The sequence below is a fragment of the Anabrus simplex genome, chromosome 1, assembly GCF_040414725.1.
Source record: "Anabrus simplex isolate iqAnaSimp1 chromosome 1, ASM4041472v1, whole genome shotgun sequence".
NCBI classification, from domain to species: Eukaryota; Metazoa; Arthropoda; class Insecta; order Orthoptera; family Tettigoniidae; genus Anabrus; species Anabrus simplex.
In genome coordinates, this window is record NC_090265.1 from 1,442,681,525 (window position 1) to 1,442,708,835 (window position 27,311).

The window sequence follows — 27,311 nt, forward strand, 5'->3', positions numbered from 1 at the left end:
AGCAGCTGTTTACTTCAATGAAGTACTACAAAATTTATGGATAATCTTGTCCAGTGACTATCTTTAGAGCTACCTTTTTTTGGGAAGTTTTGTGTACTTTGATGTTGAATCAAGGATCATGTCAAGGTAGGCTATTCCCACCAACCTGCTATGCTATCATAGCAGGGGGAGAGGTGATACTCCCACATGGTGCATCCCACGTGGCGGATAAGGGTGACCTAACCGGTTTGCCGGTGGACTTGAGCGAAAGCCGCGGTATCTCCTTGTCTATCATAAGAGGCAAGTAAAAGGTGCGACCAAGGTATGATGACATTGGAACCATGAGAATACTTGTGATTATTACCATTACTTGCTGAACACCATTTATAATTAAATCTGCCTAAAAATGCAGGTCACATATTCTGCTTTTGGCCAACAATTGGTTATCTTTCTACGGAATAACTCTCGCCCACTTCGCAAACAGATTTTCGTTTGGCAGTGTAAAAAAGTCTACCATCATGCTTCCTTTCATAAACAGATTTACAACCATGAACAAAACTGTGTGACATTTTCTCAAAATAGTAGAAAACTAGTTGATTGCACACTTAAAGCACTGCACAGATACCAACACAGACTTTTATTAAATATTAAAACAAACAAATTCTCTCAATAGGCGTTAAAATTTTCACCATGATGCACGCATGCTCGTTACTGTTGTAGACAGCTTGGTGCACGTGATGTTACAGCTGGATCCTCATGACTGCAGTGCCACATTCTGGCTGACTAACGACAATTTTTATTTCCATCTGTCTTTTTGTTTTTTATTTGTTCTTTCATTATGTTTTTAGTAGATCTTCAGCTTATATTATGTAGATTACTTTAACCCCCCACCCTTACTTCACTGAATATGGCTCAAATGAGCCGAAACATGTTTGAATTTTATTGCTCCATCTAATGATGGAATATGTTTCCTATTGAATTAGGAGGATACATTTAATTTTTTGCTTTTGTAAAGTGAAAACCGTCAATACGGAATTATTCTAATATCTTGTAATGTTCAGAGAGCGGAATGATATTTGTCCTGGTAACAGTTAAGTCAAATGATTCCATCACTCACTGAAAGCGGCAATCCGAGCTCCCTCCACCAAACCATGAAGTTCTACCACATTCTCCTAGGAATGTGTTGCACATTGCGAGAAGATTCTGAGTCTTCAGTAGCAAAGATGGTTTATGGAACACCCATCAGGTTGCCAGGAGGTTTCTTTGTGGAAATTGCACTAAACTGGACCCAGATCTGCAGTCATTTCTCATACAGCTGCACCGTAACATGAACAACTTGAAGCCCGTCAGGCATAAGCACAACGAACTCCCAATTTGTTCATAAAGATCTAAGGCATTCTAGTCATGTACAGTATTTGAGAGTAGACAGGGTGAAGTCATCACTGGAGAAACCGTATGATGGCCCATATCCAGTGTTGCAAAGGCCATCAAAATACTTAACGTAATTATAAACGGTAAGAACGTCAACATTTCAGTGATCACCTGAATCCTGCCTACTTACTAACGGAAGTGGATATAATCTCGAAGCACCAGATCCTCCAACCTCCCATGCTAAACCAGCGGAGGACAACCAGCAACAGAAGACTACTAGTTTTGGGAGAACTGTCCATTTCCCCTTCTCGATATTTGGTAGTTCTGAAGGGTGAGTAATGAGGGGATCACTTGACAATGTACTCCTCATTGTGTACTCCTTGGAGAGAAGAAATTTTGACGGAATGCTTTTTATGTCTTCAGAGATTATGACTAGATATTCATTGATAGTGTGCTCAAATAGAATATTGTAGTATAAAACAAATAAGTGCTGCGTTACAGTAGTAGTCCCATAGAAACTGCAAAATGGCCATAATCTGACAATTTTTTTTTTTTCAGTTAAACTCCCATAGCTTCCTCCATCCAACTGTACTTGTTTATATTTGCCTACACTTATTTTTAAATGCCATTTTGGGGGCTCTTTTATGTGATAGCACAGACCTGCCACACCCCCTTCTTCAGTCTAGCATGTTTAAAGCTTTTCTTGCAAAGTTTTCATTTTGAATTTTGGTGCTGCAGATAAATTCACGTAAATAAGAGGGTACATAGAAGCCACCTGTTGTCATACTTAGTTGTACTAGCTGCTAATAATCAAGGAGTCTACAAGGAGTGAAAAATGTGAAGACTAGAATGTTGTATTATATAAAGGAAGATTTTCAATAGGCCTATGTATGTGCTACTATGTTAGTCATGCATTTTATGCATTTATACTAAAAATATTAGACCTTGTTTTGAATATGCAGCAACCTACTTCTTGCTGTTGCCTGTACTCTTTAAAAAAAATGCATGGCAGGTTTATGTTCTCCCCAGAAATTTGTCAGCCAGGTGGGGGAATACTACTTAAAAATTAATGATAAAATTTCCATCTATTCCCCTTACGCATTAACAATAATATCAGAGAGGTAAACATTAACTGCAAAATTGAACTATTTCACTGTTATCATGAACAAGACAAAATAAGTTACTTCTTTTTCTACCATTACAGAATTTAAATATACATACTTTTAGCATGATTCTTTATATGTTCACTCTTTTCTTCTTCGAGGCCCAGTTGTCTGCAGCTCTTACATTATTGTACTGAGTTTGGTCCCTCTAGTGAAATCAGCAGTCTGCTTCATACAATTCCTCAAACAGGTTTTAATAAAGCCGAAAATCCCCTTTCACATTCAGTTGTGCTCACAGGTATGGACAGTCCAATAGCAGCTAGTCTTAATAAATTTGGAAAAGATTCCTTACGCTCGCATGTTGTTCCAAACTTCATTATTTGTTTAGGTCTTAACCTGATCTAGGACTCTCCTTGGAACAGACCATTCCAGTTTAGCGCTATTGTAATTTATGACTGGAGGGCTTCCCATTTTAGAGTAGAAATCAAGAACCAACTCAGAAGCTTCATTCTCATCTTGACTTTTTGCATTACACTCTTGAAAAGCAGGAAATGATAGGCATATCTCGAAATCTGTGTTCTAGATGTTGGATAATAGTATCTGTGTTCTCATCATAATTTGTTGTCTTCAAGGTCACAACATAGCCATCTGAGTAAGTGATGTGGAAGTCTATTCACCTGAAAGATGGTGATTGAGACTTCAAATATGATTTCCTGGAGTGTCTTTCAATTGTAAGTTGCTGAGTTATGTGGCTTCTAAGATTGGCTCAATTTCTGTCAAGTCAATATCTTGCATCTGCCAAGCTCTAGACATTGTGCACGGAAGAAGTAAGATATCTGAAAACATCATAACAGCAGCTAAGATATCTTATGTCTTCATGCACTTGCTTAAGCCTTCAGCTGTAATGTCATTCCTGTCAGTGGCCTCTCAATTAAGTGCAGCAGCAATTCACCATAGATCTTCTTAGAGACTGTACAGCAGAGTCATGAGACAACCATCTAGTATCTCTGGCCATTTTTGGTTTTAATCTGTGGGCTATTCATGATAATCTGGATTTCAGTTAAACCAGTCTTCCTGACTGAGGAATTAAAAAAAAATAAAGTTGTCTTAAAATAATAATTATAAGTCACTAAATAGGGCACTTAAGCTGCTGCCTGGGCACAAGCAAGTGCCATCTGTGGTTTATACAGTGAAACTTTACCATGTCCATATGTTTTCTCTCTTAACAGTGTCAAAACTCCCTTTTACCAATCATGACAGCTGCCCAATCAGATCCTAGGAAGGTCAAGACACTAATGTTACTTATGGGGCTGCCATTTTGAGTCTTTAAGTGAGCGTAAGCAAAGGCAAATGTATTAAAGTTTAGAGGATTTAGGTACTAAACATTGAAATATAACGAACTATTTTTCATGTAGAATTTAATTGGACATCTATTGTTCATGTATATATAACTGTATATAACTCATAAATGACATGAATACATTCACAGCTATTTGAATAGGAAGATAATTAATAGAACCTAAATTTCATTTTTTGAGAAATAAGAATCGGCAGAAGTACTCATTTATACTCTTTTACTTCTATACAACTTAATGTTAGTGTTTCTTATTAATATCATCTGTCAAAATATGTAATCTCATTGAGAGAAACAAAGAAATCTGTACTGTGCCTCTTATATTATGAGTACATGAAATATGAAACTTAAATTACTTAAGACAGTTGTAGTAAATTACCTTCAGCATTTCCTTTATTAAGAAAGTACTTACTATTACTGAGTTTTTAAAAGGTTACTTGAGCATGTTGACAAACATTGAATGCATCCTGAGTGCATTAAATTGTTCGCTAACTATTGTTACCCATTCATGTGGTAAATTCTTTGGGTTCTGAGTCAGAAATACTCTTCACATATACAACAAGCGTGATGTTCTTTGCCATAACTAGTTTATGGATAACCCATGCATCTAAATAGTACAATGTGGTGGTGGTGATTATAGTTTTAAGAGGAAGTAAAACTAGGCAACCATATGCTATTAACACTAATCAGAGGGAAAATATGAAGGGATCTGACTCTGCAAAACATGGTGTCGGCCAAAGGAAGACAAAGGTCACGAAATTTGTGAAAATGACTCCCTAGGCTTAGACTGCTGTAATACCGTCAGGGTCAGAAAAGAAAAAATTTGGCCAGTGGAAGTCGGATTGGACAGAAAAAGTGAGGAGCCTTGCACAAGTGGAAGCAATTCCAGGACTTGGCTAAGGGCCCTGTAGTCGCCAACCCACTCTTCCAATTTGAGTCCCTGGGGCCCCTTTTAGTTGCCTCTGTCTTCAGTTGGTTTTTGGCAAGGAAAAAATTCAAGGCTGTACTACAAATCATCATCATAATCATAAAAAGAAGACCGAGCAAGTGGCTGTGCGGTTTGGGTCACGTAGCTATCACCTTGCATTCGGGAGATAATGGGTTCGATCTCCACTGTTGGCAGCCCTGAAGATGGTTTTTGCTAGTTTTCCCTTAGTTTACACCATGTAAATGCTGGGGTTCTTCCTTAATTATGGCTACGGTTGCTTCCTTTCCACTCTTAGCCCTTTCCTATCCCATCGACACCATAAGACCTAATACCAATATGAAGAGTCTGTTATTGGACATTATAAATTTTCCAGCTAACTCATTCCTGGTTGCCAGCACTTCGCCCTAATGTGCTAGGTTGGGCTCATCAGTTGGTACCTAGCATACCTACCAAGACGCTGGCTAGTGCATACTGTGGAGGCCACTGCGTAGGCTAATTGTAGCCTCCGGCAGTGCCAATGCACTATGTGAGACTGTCTCATTACCAAAAATTGATGCCTGCTTGGCCATCAGATGATATAGATGTTGAAATCTGGCAACCAGGAATGGGTTAGCTGGAAAATTTATAATGTCCAGTAACGGTAAAGGTAAACTCGTGTCCTCATCCCGAGGTGGTGCAGCTCTTTTCAGGCACACCCCCAGTGGAGGTGAGCTGCATGTACCATTTCAACCACATGCAGGCCCTCCTGCCATTCTTAAATTTCTGGCAGTACCGGGAACTGAACCCGGGGCCCCGAGGACGGCAGCTAATAACACTAACAGTTACGCTATGGAGGCGGACATAATGTCCAATAACGGACCCTTCATATTGGTATTATAAATTTACTCATTCGGAACAAATATTTCAGATTCCCTATGGGAATAAACATCTATATCACCATAAGACCTATCTGTTGGTGTGAGGTAAATCAGATTGTAAAAGAATACTTGGGCATTATGTGAATATTGGGCTGCACTTGCCATTCATATCACGTCTCTCACATTTATAGGAGTGGTATAACACTTGCGGTAGTTACCTGCAAGCCTGTTTGTATAGGCTTTCATAATACCCCCTGTAGGTGGGGGTGATAGAATAACACCCATGCTACCCCATGCCTGTCCTAAGAGGTGACTACAAGGGGCTCCAGGGTCTCTTTAACTTGGAAGCAACCGGGCGAGTTGGCCGTGCGGTTAGGAGCGCGCAGCTGTGAGTTCGCATCCGGGAGATGGTGGGTTCGAACCCCCTGTCGGCAGCCCTGAAAATGGTTTTCCGTGGTTTCCTATTTTTACATCAGGCAAATGCTGGGGCTGTACCTTAAGGCCACGGCTGCTTCCTTCCCATTCCTAGGCCTTTCCTGTCCCATCATTGCCACAAGACCTATCTGTGTTGGAGCGACGTAAAGCAACTAGGAAAAAAAAATTGGTAGCGCGGGTTGAAAACTATGGGGCCCTTAGCTGAGACCTGGCTTGTTTTCACTTAGCCTACTTGTGCCAGGCTTCTTAACTTAATTTCTCCTGAACGACCTCCCTTGCGTAGTTAACTCGAAAAAGAAAAAATATTATTATACAGTTCCTATTACCTTTGTTGGCTCCTTAAAAAAAAAAATAAAAAAAAAAAAAAAAAAAAAAAAAAATCGATTTTATAAACTTGGGTGGATTAGGAACATTTTTGGGATGGAATTGGAACTCACAAATACAAAAATCATTCATAAACGTAAGATTCTTCAGGAATAATATCATTGCAATAACTAACTTCGAACAAGATGGAATTATAAGTGGGTTGCCATTTATCATGCCTGTAATTTCGTACCGTATTCATGGAGTTCACCACCAGTTATTACTGGAAAGTGAAACACACAAATTCCACCACTTTATTTTATTCTTGCAATTTGGTGTAGCAAAGTACTCCATTTTTCTTGAATACAAATATATTTCTCATCACACAGGGCTCGCCCACATCATAACTATGCTTAAGACTCAATATGGCTGCCACTGCAAAGGATTGTGGTAGTGTGTCCAGACTTTCCTAGACCGACCTTGTTGCTGTGGAGTGCCATGGCGGTTTGCGACAGTCATATGGAATCGAACAGGGTGCTCGCATGAGATTCCATGCTGATCCAAGAGCCGCTCATGCACTACGCTACTTAAAACTCCAATGTAATTATGCTGACAATAATGAATATTTATCATTTAAACAAATAGTTTCACAGTATTCATATTTTAATTCGAAACAACTAATGACTCAAATGTGTTCATATTATGTAACTAGCACACATCTCTGTAGAAACTGCCGGGAGGTACGCCCATTAAAAAGGGCCTAGGGAGAATGCTGGGTTTATTTGTAAACACGTGACCTTTTCATTCCAGATTTGTTTAATTGAATTACGGCTTGAGTTCTGTAACAAGATTATGGAACAATCACACCAATAAGAGTAAGATCAAGAAAAGTCAAATCAGCCATGTCAACATTTAGAACAGGTGGGCAAAGGTACAAAATTCTAATCCAACAGTCTTGGAGATCCTAGAGACCAGTGAAACTATTATGCATAATAGTAGCCATCCACTTCATTAACTATGACAAGTGAGAAATCAACTCCAGCCAGCTCAATAAGCAGTAGGAAAGCTTGGGTATTTTGAGGTTAGTGGTGTTGAATTTATACTTCTGCACTGTGACTGTTTACAGTCCCTGTTCGGTAACCTACAGTATGATGAGTGTAGCAGCAAGGCACTTTCAGTTAAAAAAAAGAAAAAGGAATCCATACTCCATTTCATACTCGTTAAAGAAGACCTATCATATCTGAAAATATTGCATGTGTTTCGAGTCAGTTTCTCATCACTAATTTCATCATTGAAGTTCATTTCAGTTAATATAAAGTCAGCTAAACATGAAGAAATTCTAAGCTCAGTTTGTTTTATCCTCAAAAGTGTTCAACGAACCTTTTTATTGATGTCTTTGGTGCCTTAATATTGTGTATCTGACCCCTCTGAATTGATTCCCTATCTACATGTTGTATTTCATTCCTGACTTAGGAGCCTCGTGAAAGAATGGCGAGGGAATGGAGTGAAACTTGTTGGGCGTGGAGAGGGAAGATTGACAGAAATTCAGCTCGCTTTCTATTACAGGACGGCTTTAAAATCAAACATCCCTGATTTTAGCAAGACAAAGAGAAGTGTCTGTGCTACCCTGTGTCACTGTATGTCAATGGATAAAAAGCCTGTGCATTCAACATGCCCACAAGACCCTGAATCCTGGTGTTTTTATAATTTTGCTCTGACCAGGAAAGAAACCCCACAGACATACAAGATACATGTGAAGTTAAATTCTGGTATAGTCCTAAAGATAGTTCCACTGTACCAAAGACTGGCCAATTATGAAATTCTGAAAAGGTGTGCTAGGGGCAAGATGCATAATCCAAATGAAAGTCTGCATTTTGTTATTTGGAAAAAATGCTCAAAATAGACATTTGTTTAAAAATTTAGAGTGAACTTGGCTGTTTCAAATGTAATTGGACAGCTCAGTATGGGAGCACTTACTAGCCAGAAGATAAAAGTGAATTTATTTGGGGGAACTATTACTGAAAGTGCAAGGGAGATCAGTACCAGCTAGGACAGAAGGCAAAAAGGAAAAAGTGAAGTGAAGTGAAGTGACAAGCAAGTCGGGAAGAAAATCTGCTAGGAAGAAGCTGAAACTCTCAAACTGTATAAAATAAACATGAAAGGGGAGCAGAAATGGGAATGTATGCTTCTGGGAAATTGAGGCATAAAATCCCCTTCGTGCTAATGTTTTCACACAAAAATGTCTTTCTACAAACTATATTTTTCACAGTTCCAGATGCTCCATGCACATCTCATATTGGCTTGGAAGTGCATGAAAATTTGCATACACGTTTTTCTATTAGTTAGATACAAACTATACTATGCATGTTGCAATAGTTATAAATTTCAGATTTATCGGGCAACAAAAATGAAAAGCAAAAGAAATAATGCATTTTAATGGGCAGACATAATTTTTAAATTTTTCAAATTCAAGCCATTAAATTGGAAATAGTACAGATTGTTTAAAAATGTCAAAGTAATGTTGAATAAGTAACACTAAAAGCAATGTGAAGAAGCATGTAAAATCAGAGTAGAACATGATAAATGTATCTGAAACAAGCAGGATTATAGCAAGGTTGCAAACCTCTACCTAAAAATTCAAAATTAATTCGTACAACATTTTAATATATTTCACTGAAGAGGGCTCAATATATATTATGTTGGGTATTCAGCCCGAAGGCTGGTCTAATCCTCCACAGCTCCAGCAAAGGCTATCATAGACAGCCTAGGCATCGCTGAAGTGGCATACTAAGGAAATGAGGAGTGAGGTAGTTTACCGTTGCTTTCCTCACCGAGCCAGAAGTTGCTATTGCATATCAATCTGCCAAGCCCACTGAAATGCATGCACCAACCGACCCTATGAGCGATATTTTCACAACAATCATAACAGGGACTGGCTGCATAAGGAATGGTATTACTAGCATCGCTCATACCTTGGTCGCTTTCATATTGTCAAAAGGTGGTGGTGATTATTGCTTTAAGAGGAAGTACAACTAGGCAACCATCCTATATATAACACTAATCAGAGAGAAAAATGGAAGGGATCCGACACTTCAACAAATGAAGGTATCGGCCAAAGAAAGACAAGGGCCACAAAGGGCGTGAAAATTAGATTCCCTAGCCCTCGCAAACCTAATAGCATCGGGGTCGGAAAAGAAGAGTTAACCAAGGGAGGTCGGATAGGGCAGATGAAAGTGAGGAGCTTGGCACAAGTGGAAGCAATGCTAGGACTCGGCTGAGGGCCCCGTGGTCGCCAACCCACGCTCCAAAGTTTAGAGCCCCTGGGGCCCCTTTTAGTCACCTCTTACCACAGGCAGGGGATACCGTGGGTGTTATTCTACCGCCCCCACCCACAGGGGGGGCAATATGTATTGAATAGGAGAAAGTAATAAAAAGCTTTATCTATTGTAAAGTGGAAACGGTCAATACGGAATGAAACAAATATCTTGTAATCGGTAGGATTCTCCCTACGTGAAAACGTTAGTGCATTCAAATAGTCGATCAGTCCCTTATAGATCTGAAACCTGATCCCATGGCATCTAATATGATTGGAGACTCTGAAACTGCTGCTACCTTCCAGGCTGCAGGGATATCAGATGCACAAGTGGATTGCACCTCTACCAACATTAGAATTGTAGATGAGCTTCCCCAAAACACACTGTTCAATGTGCTGTTTTTTGTTTTGTTTTTTGTTTTTTTGTTTGCAACCCTCTGTGTGTGGGGGACACAGATGAAGAATACACCCACGGTATCTCCTGCCTGTCTTAAGAGGTGACTAAGAGGCAACCAAGGGATGATGATATTAGAATCATGTGATTAGTACCATTATGTGCTGAACACTATGGATCGACGTTACTTGCAACTAGTTACCACCTTCAGTGTTACGTTGTAGGACACCGGCACAAGGTTCAATGCATTTTTAGTTCTGTGTGCGTTGTTACTTCTTGCTATCGACAAAGTAATGTTGAAATCATCTCTGTCAACATAATGGAAACAACAATACCTGCAGTGTACAAACCACCACAGGAATGCTGGCCAGTTCCCCCTCTTCCAGCCATAAGTCATCCAGGTGTTTACCTTGGCAATTTCAGTAGTCATCACACTTCATGGGGGTATGACAAAAATGATGAAAATGGAGAAAAGCTATCAGATTGGATGGGCCGGATCCAACTTCACCTGTCCTATAATGCAAAAGACAGATCTTTCCATTCTGCTAGATGGTGTAAAGACACCAATCCTGATGTCTAATAACAATGGATGCTAACTACATTCTTTTACCGCACACAAGATATTTACTATCAGGTTTTCCATGCAGCCAGCATCATCCAATTATTTTAACCATTGGTTTAAATGTCCCATTAATTACAAAAAAACAGAAACCCAGATGGAAATTAAGAAAGCGCAATGGATGAAGTATTCTCAAGAGATGGTTTCTTATCTTAGCTGGATTCCACATTAACTAGAGAATTAGAAGTGCTATGTTGGTACAATTATTAGAGAAGCAAAACGTATACCTTGTGGGTATAGAAGGAACTACATTCCTTGCTGGAATGAAGAGACTGAAGAGCTTGCTAAAGCATACGAAGAAAATGGAGATCCTGCCTTAGGCATTCAGATTCTACATTCCTTGAACACACAAAGAAGGCAACACTGGCATAGCACAACAAAATGTCTTGATTTTACTCACTCCAGTCACAAAGGTTGGTCACTTCTTAGAAAACTTAGAGCAGCAACACCACTGCTGATTTCCAGAGTTGAACTTAATCCATCTTCCTTCACACAAGACATTAAAAAGAGGTCAGAAGGTGTTCCAATAGATGCCTGCCAGTACAAAATCATACAAGAGTCTTAAAGTAATCAATGATCAGCTGGAAAACCCTTTTACGAGTCCTGAACTCAATCAAGCAATTTGATATTTGAAATCCGGAAAAGCAGCTGGTCTGGATGGTATATTTCCAGAATTTATAACTCTCCTTGGAAGTAATTGCAGGAAGTGGCTCAGGAATTTCTTATCAGATATCCTCTCCAAAGAACAAACGCCACCAGAGTTCAAAATAGCAAAAATCATTGCAATCCTTAAGCCTGGGAAACTAGCAGATGACCCAGCAAGGTACTGTCCAATTTCACTCTTCAGCGCTTGCTATAAACTTCTGGAATGCCTAATTTACAACAGAATATATTGCACATTAGATTGCAGAATACCACCAGAACAGGCTGGATTCAGGGAAAAAACGAAGCTGCTGTGAGAAAGTCTTAGCTATAACATCCTTTATAGAAGCAGGTTTCCAAAGAGGATTGAAAACATCCGTGGCTTTCTTCAACCTAACTGCTGCGTATGATACAGTTTGGATTGATGGTTTAATGCTGAAGATAAAACAAGCACTACCGTGTAGAAGACTCGCTGCCCTGTTATCTACCATGTTAAGGAATAGTTATTTCAGAGTGTGTGCAGGTGACAGGATGAGCAAGTCATACATCATGAATGGCCTCCCTCAAGGATCTGTCTTAGACCCATTGTTCTGCAACCTATATACAAGTGATGTACCAGAAACAATGCCCCATAAGTTCTGCTATGCTGATGACTCTGCCATAGTAATTCACACTAACCATCTTGAAGATGATGATCCTGACATAGGATCTACAAAAACTAGAAAAGTATTTCAAACAATGGAGGCTTTGCCCAAACTTATCAAAAACGGAGGTCAGAGCTTTTTACCTTAACAGAATATCCAAACAAGAGCTGAACATTACATTCTGCGGAATAAGGATGAGGATAACCAAACAAGAGCTGAACATTACATTCTGCAGAATAAGGATGAGAAACAATCCTAACCCCAAATACCAAGGAGTTACTCTGGACCGCTCTAACTTGCAAAACACCTCAAGAATACTGCAGGAAAACCTAAGTCCAGGAATAACATAATTCGCAAACTGGCCTGCACAACATGGGGTGCTGATGCAAGTACTCTTTCTATGGCAAGCCTTGCATTAGTCTATTGTTGTCGAATACTGTGCACCAGTATTGGATAGAAGCGCTCATGTCCACAGAGCGGATACTCAGCTCAGTGAGACCTTAAGGATATAATGGGCACATTAAGATAAACACTTGTGCCATGGTTGCACGTACTGGCAAGTATACCTCCTCCACGACTCGGAAGACAACAAGCTGTTGCCCAAACTTGGAAAACTGACAACTGTCCTGACTTCAAACGCCTTCCGATTCACTCGGTACTGAGTAATCCACCAACCATGTATCTGAAATCCAGGAAGCCTATTTCAGACAGGGCCTTTTATCAACAAAGTCTGCAAGGTAGGGTGGAGAGATTTCTAATTACCTCGTCAAGTCCAATCACATGATTCTTTCCAGCATATTCCAGGAACTGATCTACCAAGAGCTATGTGATACCAACTAAACCGCATACAAACTGGCTATGGCAGGTGCAGAGAAACTCTGCACATATGGGGATGGCTAGATTCACCTGCTTGCGAATGTGGAGCTCAAGAACAGACAATGAACCACATCATTCGGGAGTGTCCACAGCATAGCTTCATAGGTGTTTGGGAAGATTTCATGACAGCATCGGCTCCAGTGCTTTCCTGGTTGAAAGGTCTTGTTCATTTTTAATTTATTATGTACGTATTTAAGTTGTAGATCATTTGTTCCGTACGAAATATGTATAGTACCACTTTGTGAGGCAAACCATGGCTGTGTATTATATAGGAGCAGTACAATAATGTGAGAAACCTTACGGGTCTCGGCGTTGTTGTGATAAGTGTCATCGTGTGCATTCCACCGGTCGGTTCCACTGCGTTCAGAATGGGTCTATGTTACCTATGAGTAGTACCACTTTATAAGGAACATCATGGGTCCACGTTGCCTGTGGTTGGCATCACTTTGTGAGAAAAACACGGGTTTGACAGGTGCCCGTGATAAGTACCACTGTGATGAAAACAATGGGTCTGCGTTGCCTGAGAGTAGTACCCTCATGTGTGAAGCACCATAGGTTTGTGTTAACTGTGAGTGGTGCCATTGTGTGTGACCTACCATGGGTCTACATTACCTGTGATTAGTAGCACTACAGGAGGAACACCATGGTTCTGCTTTACCAGTGATTAGTACCGTTATGGGAGGGCTGGTGACCTGGATTTTGGACTCCTTTAGATAAGTATTATTCCAGTATTTAAGGCGTTGTGAATAGGATCCACTGATTGTTTTTCTTTCAGGATCATTTTTTCATAGCCATTCATTATAGAATAGTCAGTGTATACATTTTGAAGTTAAAATTTTCATTTTCTTCACCTTGTACCATGAGGGGTCAATGACCTAGCTCTTAGGTCCCTTTAAACAACAATAATCATCATATTATTTTGTTTGCTTGTCTTCTAGCTACAGGCAGCATGGTTCCTCTAGAGTGCTGTAGCAAGAGATCTGGCCTGCTTAGATGTTTTTATTAACCCATGAAGATGTGGGTAATCTTCCACTAAGTTTTATTGGTGGAAATAAATGTAGATACATTTTCATTTAAAAGGGGAAAATCAGAGTTGAATAGTAAGAAATTAACAAAGAGGATGCATAGAAAGAATGGCATTGTGAAGGTCTTAATCTGTTTTTTGTTTTATCCCATTGGAAATTCCGTCCTTGTATTATCTTTAGTAAGTACTAATACAGTATATCTAGAAAGCAAATTTTATTCATAAATAGTATTGCTGTAGCAGTTTACCTACCGACCATACGCAGATGCACCAGCAAGATCCTGTTATCTCAAAAAGGTCTGTTCCTAAATCATTAAAGACTATCGAGCTGCCTGCCACCTGTGAAATAGTCTGCTGTAAGTTTCTTGATATGCAAAGAATGTGAAACTGGCTGATGTTTATATGTGAAAAAATACAGATTAATTGAATGGGAAGGAAAGATACTTCAGGGGGGGGGAAAGTGCTGCAGAGCTGTTGACCATCAGTTATCAGTGGTAATTTTGGTACCTGCAGTTCAAGTCTTTAAAAACACTGACAATTCACAATTGTCACTCTAATTACATAATTGTTAGTTCTACATAGGAATGCAAGGGATGCAGACATACTAATGTAGGCAGTGTGAGCAATGGCAAGGAAATAAAACAAAAATGAAAATACCAAAGGACAAACTTTTCATATTTACTCGTTAATCATCTTCATAGATGGTGTAACGATAAACAAAACTGGGGATACCTACTGATACGGTTTTCTTCTTCTAAAGAAGTAACAGAGAAAACAATAAGATAGTAAAGAAAAACAATTGAGTTATGTTCTAAATTTCATCGTCATCATCGTACAGTTCGTTTCCTGGGTACTGTTAAAGAGCCTCTTCCACTTCTTCCTGTCTATATACAACTTGTCATGGAGATCATCCACTGTCCATCCTCTGACTGGCAACTAGATAAACCTTGATCCTGTCCATCCATCATGTTTTAGGTCTTCCTGCAGATTAGATTAATTTCATAAAGATCCATATTGACACTAATTGGCATATAAGATCTTATTATATGCTGAAAAACAGTTATGAAAATTCAAAATGAAGTGTAAAATGGTAGTCTTGATAAATATCACCACATTCTTCCCTCAATCATTTATTTGAAGATGTAATCTTAAGATGCATAGGGGGATGTCTGTTTCCTGTAGGTCTTGGGGACCTCGGAAGTTCTAGTCGTTCCTCCTTTTGGCCAATTTCAGGATCAGGTGTTTCACCATCTCCCTCGGAGATACTTCTTCCGGGGCCCTTCGAAGGTTGGCGTCAAGTCAAAATACATTGTCCTCTCTCAAGAGAGGCACTTTCGCTGAAGTTGTTAAAGGAGCTTAGTGATTCGTGGAAACAGTTGCCTCCTTTCCATCAGGCAGACAAACAGATTCAGCGTTCCCGTGAAGAAGATCCACTTGTTCTACTAATGATTTATATTTAGAAATTCTATCAGGCCTTTTCATGAAAACAGGTCCAGGAGTGAGAAGGCAGGAAGGAGCCCGAAAGTCCATTTTCTGACCTGTGAGGATGAGAAAACATGTATTCGTGAGGAGTCATGTTTGTTGCCGTAAATAGCAGAGACCATACTGAATGTAAAGATTTTGGCAAGAGATTCCCAGCAAGTGATTTCCACATTGAGGGATTTCGAGGCTAACTCAAAAATGACTTCCATAATATAATACTGCTCCGCCTGCCCATTTCCAGCAGGATTGTAGGCAGTGGTTCTGCTGGAGGCCACACCTAGAGAATTAAGAAATGCCTTAAATTCCTGTGACATGAAACAAGCTTTGAAGTTTAAAAACTTCATACTATTCAGTTTCGTTGGCATTTAAAAGCACAGTGCTGGGTGTTACATATGGGTTTTTTTTTTTTTTTTTTTTTTTTTTTTGCTAGGGGCTTTACGTCGCACCGACACAGATAGGTCTTATGGCGACGAAGGGATAGGAAAGGCCTAGGAGTTGGAAGGAAGCGGCCGTGGCCTTAATTAAGGTACAGCCCCAGCATTTGCCTGGTGTGAAAATGGAAAACCACGGAAAACCATCTTCAGAGCTGCCGATAGTGGGATTCGAACCTACTATCTCCCGGATGCAAGCTCACAGCCACGCGCCTCTACGCGCACGGCCAACTCGCCCGGTGTTACATATGTTGCACTGATCAGGAGCCAGAATCTTATTTTAATTAAGCGACTTGTCTTAGACTTCTACACAATTTTGGGACTTCAAATTTATTAAATCATGTTGTGACTTCGCGCCTGGTAGTGTTTGCAGGCTTGTTAAATGAACTGTTCACCTCTTCTCGTAAACATTCTAAGGCACAGTGCCAGACATTGTGTGTGTTGTGCTACTCTTCAGGGACTTGCGCCTTGCTACACATAAGTGACTGATCTTCGACTTCTTCTGGATTTTATGATTTAAAATCATGCAGTGCTAAACCCTATCATCTTATATTGCTTCTTGAACTGTGTTTGTGAAAAAACTCATCCTTTAATTTTTCGTTTTGCTATGCATTGTTTTTGTATTTTTAATCGGCTGATGACCCAGATTGGTGGTCGAAACCGGTACCGCTTTTAACCAAATAAGAATGTAACAGTACATTTCTTATTTACTTGTATTGAATAGGTTGAACCAATTTATTTCTTGTTTCAATTTAATTGAGATACAGTTCAATACGGAACATTATTAAAATTTTTATCTTTAAATAGTTGAAAACGGACAGCACTAACAGTCAAAGGTGAGTAAGAAGACAGGATTTATATGAGAGAGAGAGAGAGAGAGAGAGAGAGAGAGAGAGAGAGAGAGAGAGAGAGAGAGAGAGAGAGAGAGATATCCTCCTAAGGTTAACGAGGATTTCTCTAGCAATCATTGGTAGATGTCTGTAGATAGTAGGCCACTGATGAAGGCATCACGAATATTCGTCTGTTTTTTATCAGCTGTAACAGCCTTGAACTGACAATCCTTGCTCAAAAGCTTCAATGCCTTATGATATTGGTCAATTGATTCATTTAGTTGTTGCTGGTAAATTGCTAACTTGTGCCTAGCGAAAGCCTCATTAACTGGTTACAGGTAAATCATTTCTAAGATTGAATCATTAGAAGACCAACAATTACTCATGTACTCACTTTGCAAGAATATTTAGTTTAATGACTTTAGTTGGGGGTGGATTTATGCTTGAAATGAAGCCCTGTAGCATCTGGTACCAGTGAACTTATTCTTTAGCAGCTGTAGCTAAATTTGGATCAGTTCAGTATCATCCAGGTTTTAAAATGCTATCCATCTCTTTTTAGGAGAACAGATTGTAATGATATACAAAACTGGGTAGACTTACTGATAGAATTTTATTCTTCTAAAGAAGTAACTGACTGTTCACACAAAAAACAATGAGATTGTAAAGAAAAAATTAACTAAAATGCAAAATGACAGAAGTGTAAATTGGCAGTCTCTTGGATAAATGTCACCACAGATAGGGCTGTCTCCTAATTGATTACAATTATTCCAGATGTATTGCTTGATGTGGAAAGCAAAGGATAAGGAAGAAAGAATGTTACTAAAGTGATCAAAGATAAAGAACTTAAAACAAACATGAAAGAGTAAAATTAACATAAGTTTCATGCTGTATGTAATGGGAAGACTTTGCTTTGCTTTCTCTCAGGGTATTTATAGTCCATCTTCGTAGTAAGCGTCTTTCTGGACGACCGGAGGTGTGGCCTGGCCTCGTGTGCGAGGAACTATGGGAGCGTTCGCGCTGGTGGTGGGGGAAGAACTTGAACCTTTCCTCCAGCTGACACAGTCGAGTTCAGGCAGCGGACGTAGCCCTGGGAACTGACTGAAATAGTGTGGAAAGCTTAGGCGCGATACGTTCCCGGGTCGGGGTGGTCATTATGCAATGGCTCATCGGTGTACATACATCACACTAACTCAAAAGTGTAGGAATTACTTAATATGATAAACTAGTGAAAATAAAATAGTACCGTACATTGTACAAATCGAGTCTCATATTTCGATTGTCTGCCTTAAAACCTTGTCCATTAACTACACAGGCCTTTGAGCACAACATTCTAAAATTTCAGTTCTATTCCAGTACGGAAATACTTCGTAACTTTCGTCGTAAATGTTGGTGACGTCAAGAAATCAGAGGGTCATGCCTAAAAGAATTCATATCGGATGATGCTTTCGACACAACGTGAAATAAATCTCAGTGTATAGTAAAAGTGGAGGTCAATATTTTGGCGCTCTGTAGCCTCTAATTTATTCTTATACATTCTTATTATACATTCTTACGAATATGAAATCTGTTATATAAAATTGAAAGGTTTGAACCATTTGGTAGAAAATCAATTGAACATAAGACAGTAACTTGCAACTGGTAATACTGCGAATAAAGGAAGTTCGTTTGAAACTGTACTGTACTGTATACCAAGGAAAGGCGCATCGGTACGCGCTATCAGTTCATCAATCGCCTAACGAATAGGAGGAAGTTGTTTCCACTGACAGCCTGGAGATATAATCTACTTAACGTGATTTCTAGTGAAATACGTATAAAAGAGATTAATTAATGCAAATTTGTCGGGAAAATGCACAGAAGAAGCATTAGTAGAAATACTTCAGCTAATTTCATAATAACATTAACAATGTCTACTTTTCTTCTCCATCAGAAGAAATATAATAATATATAATACTCTTGAATAACCTGCTATTGTTATGACTGAGAGAACAGGTCTCCTACAGCAACAGCAGCAACAGCAGCAACAAAAACAACAACGAAATGCTCCGGAACAATAGACAATATAAATCTGTCTCAAAAAAAAAAAAAAAAAAACAGAGCAAAAATATTATCGGACTTCTTACGTGTTCTATGATCACGTTTGTTTAATATTCGGAGTTCAGGGATCTTATTTACAAATTATTCAGAATAATCTTTACTCTCATCTGAAGCTTCACCGAGGTTGATGTCGGACTGGTCTAATTCTAATTCCTTATGCATGGTGTTGTCACGCTCCCAGTATTCCTGCTCAGTGTCTTTTACGTGGTCGCAACATTTTTTTCCGTTTGTCTTGCGAATACTGTGCAAGCAATATCCGCAAAGAGCTTCCTTTTTGTCGAGTGTGTCTGCTGTCAAGTCACGAGTGATCTATAAGACAGAGAAATATTTCGTACAGAATAAGCATTTTTATTTATATTGGGAATAGGAGCGCCTCATTTATGAACAGTGAAGGCATTAGAGATGCTATGGCACACATTTTTATGTTAAAAAACTAATTATGCTGTATTACTATTAATTGAGATATATTCTTTTTTTGCTAGGGGCTTTATGTCGCACCGACACAGATAGGTCTTATGGCGACGATGGGATAGGAAAGGCCTAGGAATTGGAAGGAAGCGGCCGTGGCCTTAATTAAGGTACAGCCCCAGCATTTGCCTGGTGTGAAAATGGGAAACCACGGAAAACCATCTTCAGGGCTGTCGATAGTGGGATTCGAACCTACTATCTCCCGGATGTAAGCCCACAGCCACGCGCCTCTACGCGCACGGCCAACTCGCCCGGTGATATATATTATTATCACGGACCTCTCCTTTGATATCTCCCCAAACCGACTCAGTGTGATTGAGATCTGGATGATATGTTTCATATGTTCACTCATGGTATAAACACTTTCACGTGCCTAGCCTCGCAGTGGTCTCCCAGATTTAGAAGAGGACCTAGAAGCCATGCTCGTCACTTCAGTAATTTCAACTTAGCCCGCACGTAACAACACGCGCCACTTGAGAGAAGTTTTCACTTCAGCGCTAGCCTGGCGACTGGACCTGCTGTAGGAGTGGGGGGACGATAGCTCCCACCACTGCATGCGCAACCATTTCTCGCGCAGGACGCTTTCAACCAAAACGGACTATAAATGTCCATTTCAAACTAAAATAATTTTTCATTTTTATTCATTTTTTGCTCATATTTTAAGCAATTTTTTTTTTTTCAGTTTTGGCTCGGTTAAGTTATAACTATTGGATTCTTCGGTCTGTTAAAACTAGTTTATGAATAAACAAATTTATAAACTACCTGAAAAAGAAACTTTATTTAAAATAGAATGAAACAATTTGTTCTTCAAAGAAAATCAGATTCTATCAAATCACACTTAAAATATTTAGAAATGTATGTTGAAATTCAGTTTAAATTCTTAAATACTTGAAATTTGGAACTAACCTTAATGAAGTCCTCACTTCTCCAGTTTAGCATAGAATGCAAATGCAAGGTGGTTAATACTGTGGCATGTTAAACAACTTATGATTTCTTTCCACAGCTTTGTATGATGCAACATGCACATGGAGTGGGAATCTTCCACCTCGCAGTCAGAAGAATTCAGGCTTTTCCTGCAAGGTATGTACTTCTATTTCATTTACTCATTAAGTACATGCTTACTGTATATATTTTTATTTAAAATTAATGTGCCCTGGTGGCAAGATTCACTTTTAAGAAAATTACTGACACAATAGAAGTGTCAGTGACAGGGAGTTACGGAGTCTGAAAGGAACATGCACAAAAGATGAACACAGAGACAGACTACTGTGAAGAAAGTGAGCAACAGAAAGGAGATTACTATCTCCACATCATAGATAGTGTATGCTAAGGAGGTCAACATAGATTTAAAAGAGCTGTAAGATTATTACAGATTGTGTAAGATTAACCACCATGGATAAAGTTCACCATCTTGATGGGATTGCTCCACGTTGCAGCTAGCATCAGATGGTAGAAATCATCCCCAATGACCACATATCTACTCTTTGGATATCAAGCTGCTGAAAGTTGATCAATCTGGAAAAAGCTTCTTAACATTTTCACAGCCCTAATAAGATTAAGAGAGCTGGAGTTGCCAGGTGTAAAGCGAGAAATTGCAAGACGTCAAACTAAATGGAACCAAATGGATTCCCACTTTCTGGTCAAGAGAGATGGATAACGTGGAAGTCTTAGTACAAATTACGAGCTGAAGTCTAAAGTTCCAAGTACAACATATGTAAGTGGCACTTCCCTACTGGAATTCTTAAGTGATTGTGGTGAAGGCAACCAGACATCTCTCTGCTGCATCTTGTCTGTCCAGCTGTACAATGAAAGACCTCACATTAGCTATATGTAATATTCATGAGGTTGCTAAAATTTGCGTACGATCAGTGTAACTTTTACAGTGGTTCACATAGTTTACGTTTACTGATTTTAATGTTGCATTATATTATTAATTGTATGTACTCCTGTCATGAATAAACTAGTTAGATAGTTGGGGTATGTCATTAATTCTAGCTTCATCAGTTGGATAGGTGTCCACATTCGCACTAATCTAATATACTTTTTATGCTCCGAGGGTGTGTTTGTATCCTTCCTAATTTTCTGTACATGGTACATAATTCACCATTGCCTCAGAAAAAAATACTAATTAATATCTGCCAAAGTTCAAATCTTCACAAAAATAACTTATTTGAGAGAAGGTGACAAATTTAAACTTTAAATCCAAGTACAGTGAATTGAGCCTTCAGCTCAAAATTTTAATATCTTCTTGTGCGGGGTCTCCACCAGGGTCTGGTACCTTAACATGCCTCGGTGATGCTGAGAGCGATGCAGATGGGAGCTCCGGCTCCTGGCAGGGTCACCCTAGCTGGTAAGTTGAAGGGTGAGAGGCCAGACTAAATGACGGGCCATCAGCTGTAGGTCATTAAAGAAAAGAACCTTTGTTTCGGGGAATAGGGTATGAGAATACCATCAGTCCTGAAGTCTTAGCATGGCAAGGTCAGACTCCAAAAAGAGGCAGCCCTCCTTACTGCCCTGTAGGCACTAAGGGCCCATGTCTCACATGCCCAAAATTTTCATGGAAATTTAAGACGAGAGACATAACGGACTGCTATACCCGATGATAACCTGGTGAGGTGGAGAAGAAGTTGCCATTACCGCCGATAGTAGATGAAGTTCTCTCGTATCCCCGACACCTCATGGTACACTAATGTTCATTTAAATCTCAGGCCAGAAATATTCATTTCAGGCAAGGAAATCAGTACAGCCCTCAGAGCTGCCCAGTAACAGCTTACACTCTCTTCTTCATTCTTCAGATTCATGCGGAAGCATAACACATGGACACACCTGAAGAAAGGGGAGATGGAGAGAACAAATGATGAGGGATCTTACATGAATCAAACACCCGCAGAGGGGAAGGTACTTGCTTCCCTGCCTGCCCACACATTCCCCTGTCTCGACCTTGAACATGCGGTAAAGAGGGGAATGAAGGCAAGAACCACACAGGCTCGTATGTCAATTCATTGAGAATCCAATTCTCTTATTTATTTGTAATTCTTTCATGCGAAGGCTGGATGAAATGTTAGTGGTCTCAACCCTGACATTGTCAAATGACATCTCGCCCGACCATTGTAAGAAAGAATGACTCTAATTTTGTCAGTGTAGGACCTATTAAATTACTCTATATTAATAACTTTGCTAAGCATTGTCAAATAAGAATGTTGATATATTTTGCAGTAAAGTATACATGGATATCCAATTTGGATGCAAGAAATTAAGATGAAGGAAGGTAACATTCACTAACAACTTGGCAAGGAGATTCGTGTTTCATTTAAAGACATACTCTTTTACTGAAATATCATGCCATGTTCTTAATATGTAGGAGAGTTCAATAAATATATTCTCATCATATCATAGTCAAATGTCTTAAAGAAACAAAGGAGCGCATTTTATAAGAAAAAGTAAATAAATAAATAAAATTAACACTTCCTGCACACAAAAATAATTCAACATCGAGAATTTCACTGATCGTATCAAAAAGAATAGAGATCCACAAAACAGTAAATTGAAGTATGGGGGGTCCACCTATTCAATACAAATGATCTAGGAGTTTTAAATCACCACATTATTATTTATTAATTGGGACCAGTTTCAGCATAATGAATGCCATCATCAGCAAAATAGGGAACTTAAGACATATATAGTAGACATAATCATAGACTCTATAATTAAAATGTACTAGGTAACTTACAGTGGATATCCATATTATAAACACACTGTTTTTTACAAGTATAAAACTTGGTCATATAACAACTATTTTTTACAAGTTTGAAACTTGAAGTCATATATTAAAAGAAATTAAAAATCTAAAAGCCCAATGTTGATAGTCTCTGACACTATGGTAACAATTTGTTGGTCAAATGTGGCATGTTGTAGCTGATTCTCTTGTAATATTATGTGTATAAGTAACAGGGAGTTCCTTTTGAATGTTATTCATCACTAGAGATCAACTTGCATCAATTATATATAGCACATGAATGTTATACCCATAATTCTTTTGTAATACAGTATTATGTATAGAAGTAAGTTTTTTGAATGTTGTTCCTCAAGAAAGATAAACTCGCATCAATTATGTATTGCACAGAGTTCATAATTGATGCAAGTTATCTTTCTTGAGGAACAACATTAAAAATAACTGTTACTTCTATACATATTACAAGTGAATCATAGCTACAACATGCCACAATTGACCAACAAACTGTTACCATAGTGTCAAAGACAATCAACATTGAGCTTTTAGATTTTTCATTTCTTTTAATATATGACTTTCAAGTTTCAAACTTGTAAAAAATAGTTGTTACATGATCATCCAATTGTATACTTGTAAAAAACAGTGCTTATAACATGGATATCCACTTTAAGTTAGTACATTTTAATTATAGGATCTATTATGATTATGTCCACTATACATGTTGTAAGTTCCCTATTTGGCTGATGATGGCATTCATTATGTCAAAACCGGTCCCATGTAATAAATGCGGTGATTTAAAACTCCTACATAATTTGTATTGAATTAGTGGACCACCCTACTTTAATTTATTGCTTTGTCACAAAAATAATTTTATTTCTATAAAAGGAAAAGTAGAGCATAATCTTAAACAGTGCACTCATTTTCCACAAAATAATTTTCTAGATGTTCAAATGATTGGAGGAAACTGTCCCGTTACGTAGATCAACCCAAAACAAACTATGATAACGGCAGTAACATAAGAAACAACTAGCTGGTACACAAATTAGCTAGTTTACAAAGGCAAACAGGAAGCAAAAATCTGACACCCACAAACATCAACAAAATTAACAAGAAAGAAACTTACCACAAGTAATAAAAGGGTGTCACAAGAAAACCTGTGGAAGGTCACATTGTACCTGGTATCAAGTAATTAAAGGAAGAACAACATATTCTTTAAAATTTTAAATAAATAGGATTTATTTAGTAAATTTTTTTTTAATATTATGAATGAAAACCAACAATGCAGAAAAAATTAACAAGGTGAAGATAACTATGAATTAACATACCAAGGAAAAAGATAGTGTGTAATATATCGTGGTCGACCAACGCAAAAAGAGAAATTTTTTTTTCATAACACGAATTAGGCCTCAACATACTAGTGATAAGATGAAGTAAATAGTAACATCTGTTCAGTTAACCAGAGGAAAAAGAAAAAAAAAACTTTACGAACCACAGAGTTCTCACCAAGGGAAAAGATTACAGACAGTTTAGATAAAATAAACGCAACGACACTTCATACCGGAAGAAAATTATAACCGGATATTTAAAATAAAATTGCCCCAATGCGAGCGCAAAGATTCATAAAGTTAAGGGAAAATCAAACAGTAATAATAATCATTACATCAAGACGGAAGAGTCAGAAATTAACCAACGTCATCTACATGAGAAGAATCTCTCCTCTTATTATTTCCTAACAATCACAAAACAAGACCCGTTGTCATAGTGACGCACCAATGCCATGAATCAAGCATGGCAAAAGGTAACAACAGGAACAGAAGCCCAACCAAACAAGGGAAAAGGAATAAAATTACACAAAAGGAACCAAGAAAAAATCAAGGAGAATAAAACAAGACAGAGAAAGATTAAATAAAATTACTGTCCACTTGGTTAGAACTCAAATGGTTTAAAACTGATTCCACTTGGGGTGATTTGATAAGGTATAATAATTAGACTTTACAAGGTGTACCAAAAATTTTCCACATAAGAATTAGATATTCCAACTTCACCCCAAATAAATATATAGAATATTTGACCAACAAGATGAAAAGTTACAATATAAGATAATAACAATTTTTTTTTTTTTTTTTTTTTTTTTTTTCAGGAGCCAAGATCTATTCTTTGACAGAAATTTAGAGTCCACATTCACCACATAACAGATGCTTAAAACTGCCAAAAAATTCCACTGGATTGAGATGACGCCATAACGCCATTTTGATACATTCTTGATGAAGAAACCAAGGCAATAAATTACAATATACATACAGACTAGTGCAGCTCCCACATTGTTAGGAAAGTTAAAACATAATGAAGGCAAGAGGAGAAGCCCTCTTACAATTTTCTTCATGTAACGTCCATGTCGCCTTGCGAAACCCGCTCACACCAGAGAGAGACCAAACGTAGATCCATCGCAGTCCATGCTCAACTCGATAATCGCCGCTCTCACCCACAGCAAGAATCTGCGATCACCTTCATTCGTAAGAACTAGCTCTAATTGGTCACGGGGCGGAGCATCGTAGTTCAAACTTTAGGAGTAGGTTTCAGCACATACAAGGTCCATTACTTTCCTTAGTTTCTATGAAGATTAAAGAGCGCAATGCTTAAAGCACATGTGTTTTAGATAAAACTTGTAGTAAGAAACCAAATAGAAGATAACACCACGAAGGTAGACTTAATATGACTCAATTTCCATGCCGTTTAGGCCACATTAAAAACGTTAAAAGTAGAAGTAAAATAATGACATCTCGATGTCAAAACTAATTAGGGAAAATGGTACCGGTAACTGAATGGCTTTTCTTTTCTCTCATTAATTGGAAAGGATTATCATTTCTGGCTTCTAAAAGAACTGTCTTGCCCTCTACTTGCCTTCTGAAGTTGCCATGATTTGCTGCAAGTTTTAAGACCCTCCATGCCCTCTTGCTGGTATCTTATCTAAAACCAAACTGTGTGTTCTAGCAAAATGGTACAGTAAAAGTGCTGAAAAAGTAAAAGCGTTGAAAACATTTGCTGACTACTGAAGCATTTTAATGTCCGTATGTAACTCCATTGTTCTAGCAATGTTGAAGTGCTGAATTACATGAGATTTCCGTATTCATGCGAGCCTGATCATGATCAGTATTTCAATGGGTCGAGATGCTATGTGCTATTCTATGTTGCTGAAAATACATTACATGTCCGTAAGTTATTCACAGGGGAAAATGTGCTAAGTAGACTAGTCTTTTCCTCTTTCTTTTCACGAACTGAAAATATTCCTTCTTATAATGACCATTTTTCTACATTTTAAAGCTGATGAATTTTAAATAACTGCTGTGTTTATTTTGCATAGGGTTTATTATTATTATTATTATTATTATTATTATTATTATTATTATTATTATTATTATTATTATTATTATTATTATCCTCGATAACCAAAGTAAAACTAATGTGGCCTTAAATAATTCTGATCATCAAAGACGCAAGGGTGTTAGGAAAGCAGTTCCTATGGAGTTATTGTCAGCGCGGATCAAACACTTAAATGCCATATGTCTTGGGGCATGATTACATCGTATACATTTCTTCACAAATAAATTAGTTAATTCTTTTCCTAGATTAGAAGTCAGAATGTTTAACCATAGAAACATCATAATGATTTCCTGAGAAAATGGTGTTGGGAGTAACCTCTGAGTGAGTAACGTTGCAGGCTACACCTTCTGGAATACGAACCCCTGTAACTTTCCTCGCTTACTTTCCCTCCATCCTCAAAAACCAAACCAAACCCCATGGCACAACAGCCCCGAAGGGCCATGGCTTTCCAAGAGACCGCTGCTCAGCCCGAAGGCTTGCAGATAAAGAGGTGTAGTGTGATCAGCACGACAAATCCTTTCGGTCATTATTCTTGGCTTTCTAGAACAAGGCTGCCATCTCACTGTCATATGAATTTTAAGGAGAAATGGAAGGACATGTATAGATACCTCAAGGAAGAAACAGGCTCCAGGAAGGACATTTCTGGGATCATTAATGAACTAGGGGAGTGTATCTTAAAAAGGAAACAATTTCTTTCAAAGAACTAATGGATAACTTAGAAGTGCTTTTGAGAAGCTTAGAAATTGGGTGAGGTAAATTCCTAAATTTTTATTTACCAATTGATAAGTTTTGTATTCCACCAACTAAATCATAAGGTACAGTTTCAGAGTTGTTCATGGTTTCAAAAGAAGTTCCACAATTTTCACTGACTTTTGGAAGAGCCCCAGTAATAATTTGGTGATCAGAAATTGCATTATTTGCAGGATTACTAGTCACAGAATCAGAAATAATATGCTGACGGATAGCTTTAGTATCAATATCAGGAGTAGAATTGTCAAAATTATTGGTGGTGTTAGGTTTAGCCAAGAAATCATTAATATCACAAAGCAAAGC

General features: G+C 38.4%; 1 protein-coding gene across 1 annotated transcript in view; it reads left to right on the top strand.

The window, feature by feature from the left end:
* The window catches only part of orb (polyadenylation element binding protein orb), a 390,632-nt gene that overhangs the window by 259,110 nt on the left and 104,211 nt on the right, over positions 1-27,311 (top strand). Inside the window, exon 7 of the mRNA XM_067153059.2 lies at positions 20,151-20,227. Within this exon, the coding sequence (XP_067009160.1) occupies positions 20,151-20,227 (77 nt within the window). The remainder of the gene's footprint in view (positions 1-20,150; positions 20,228-27,311) is intronic.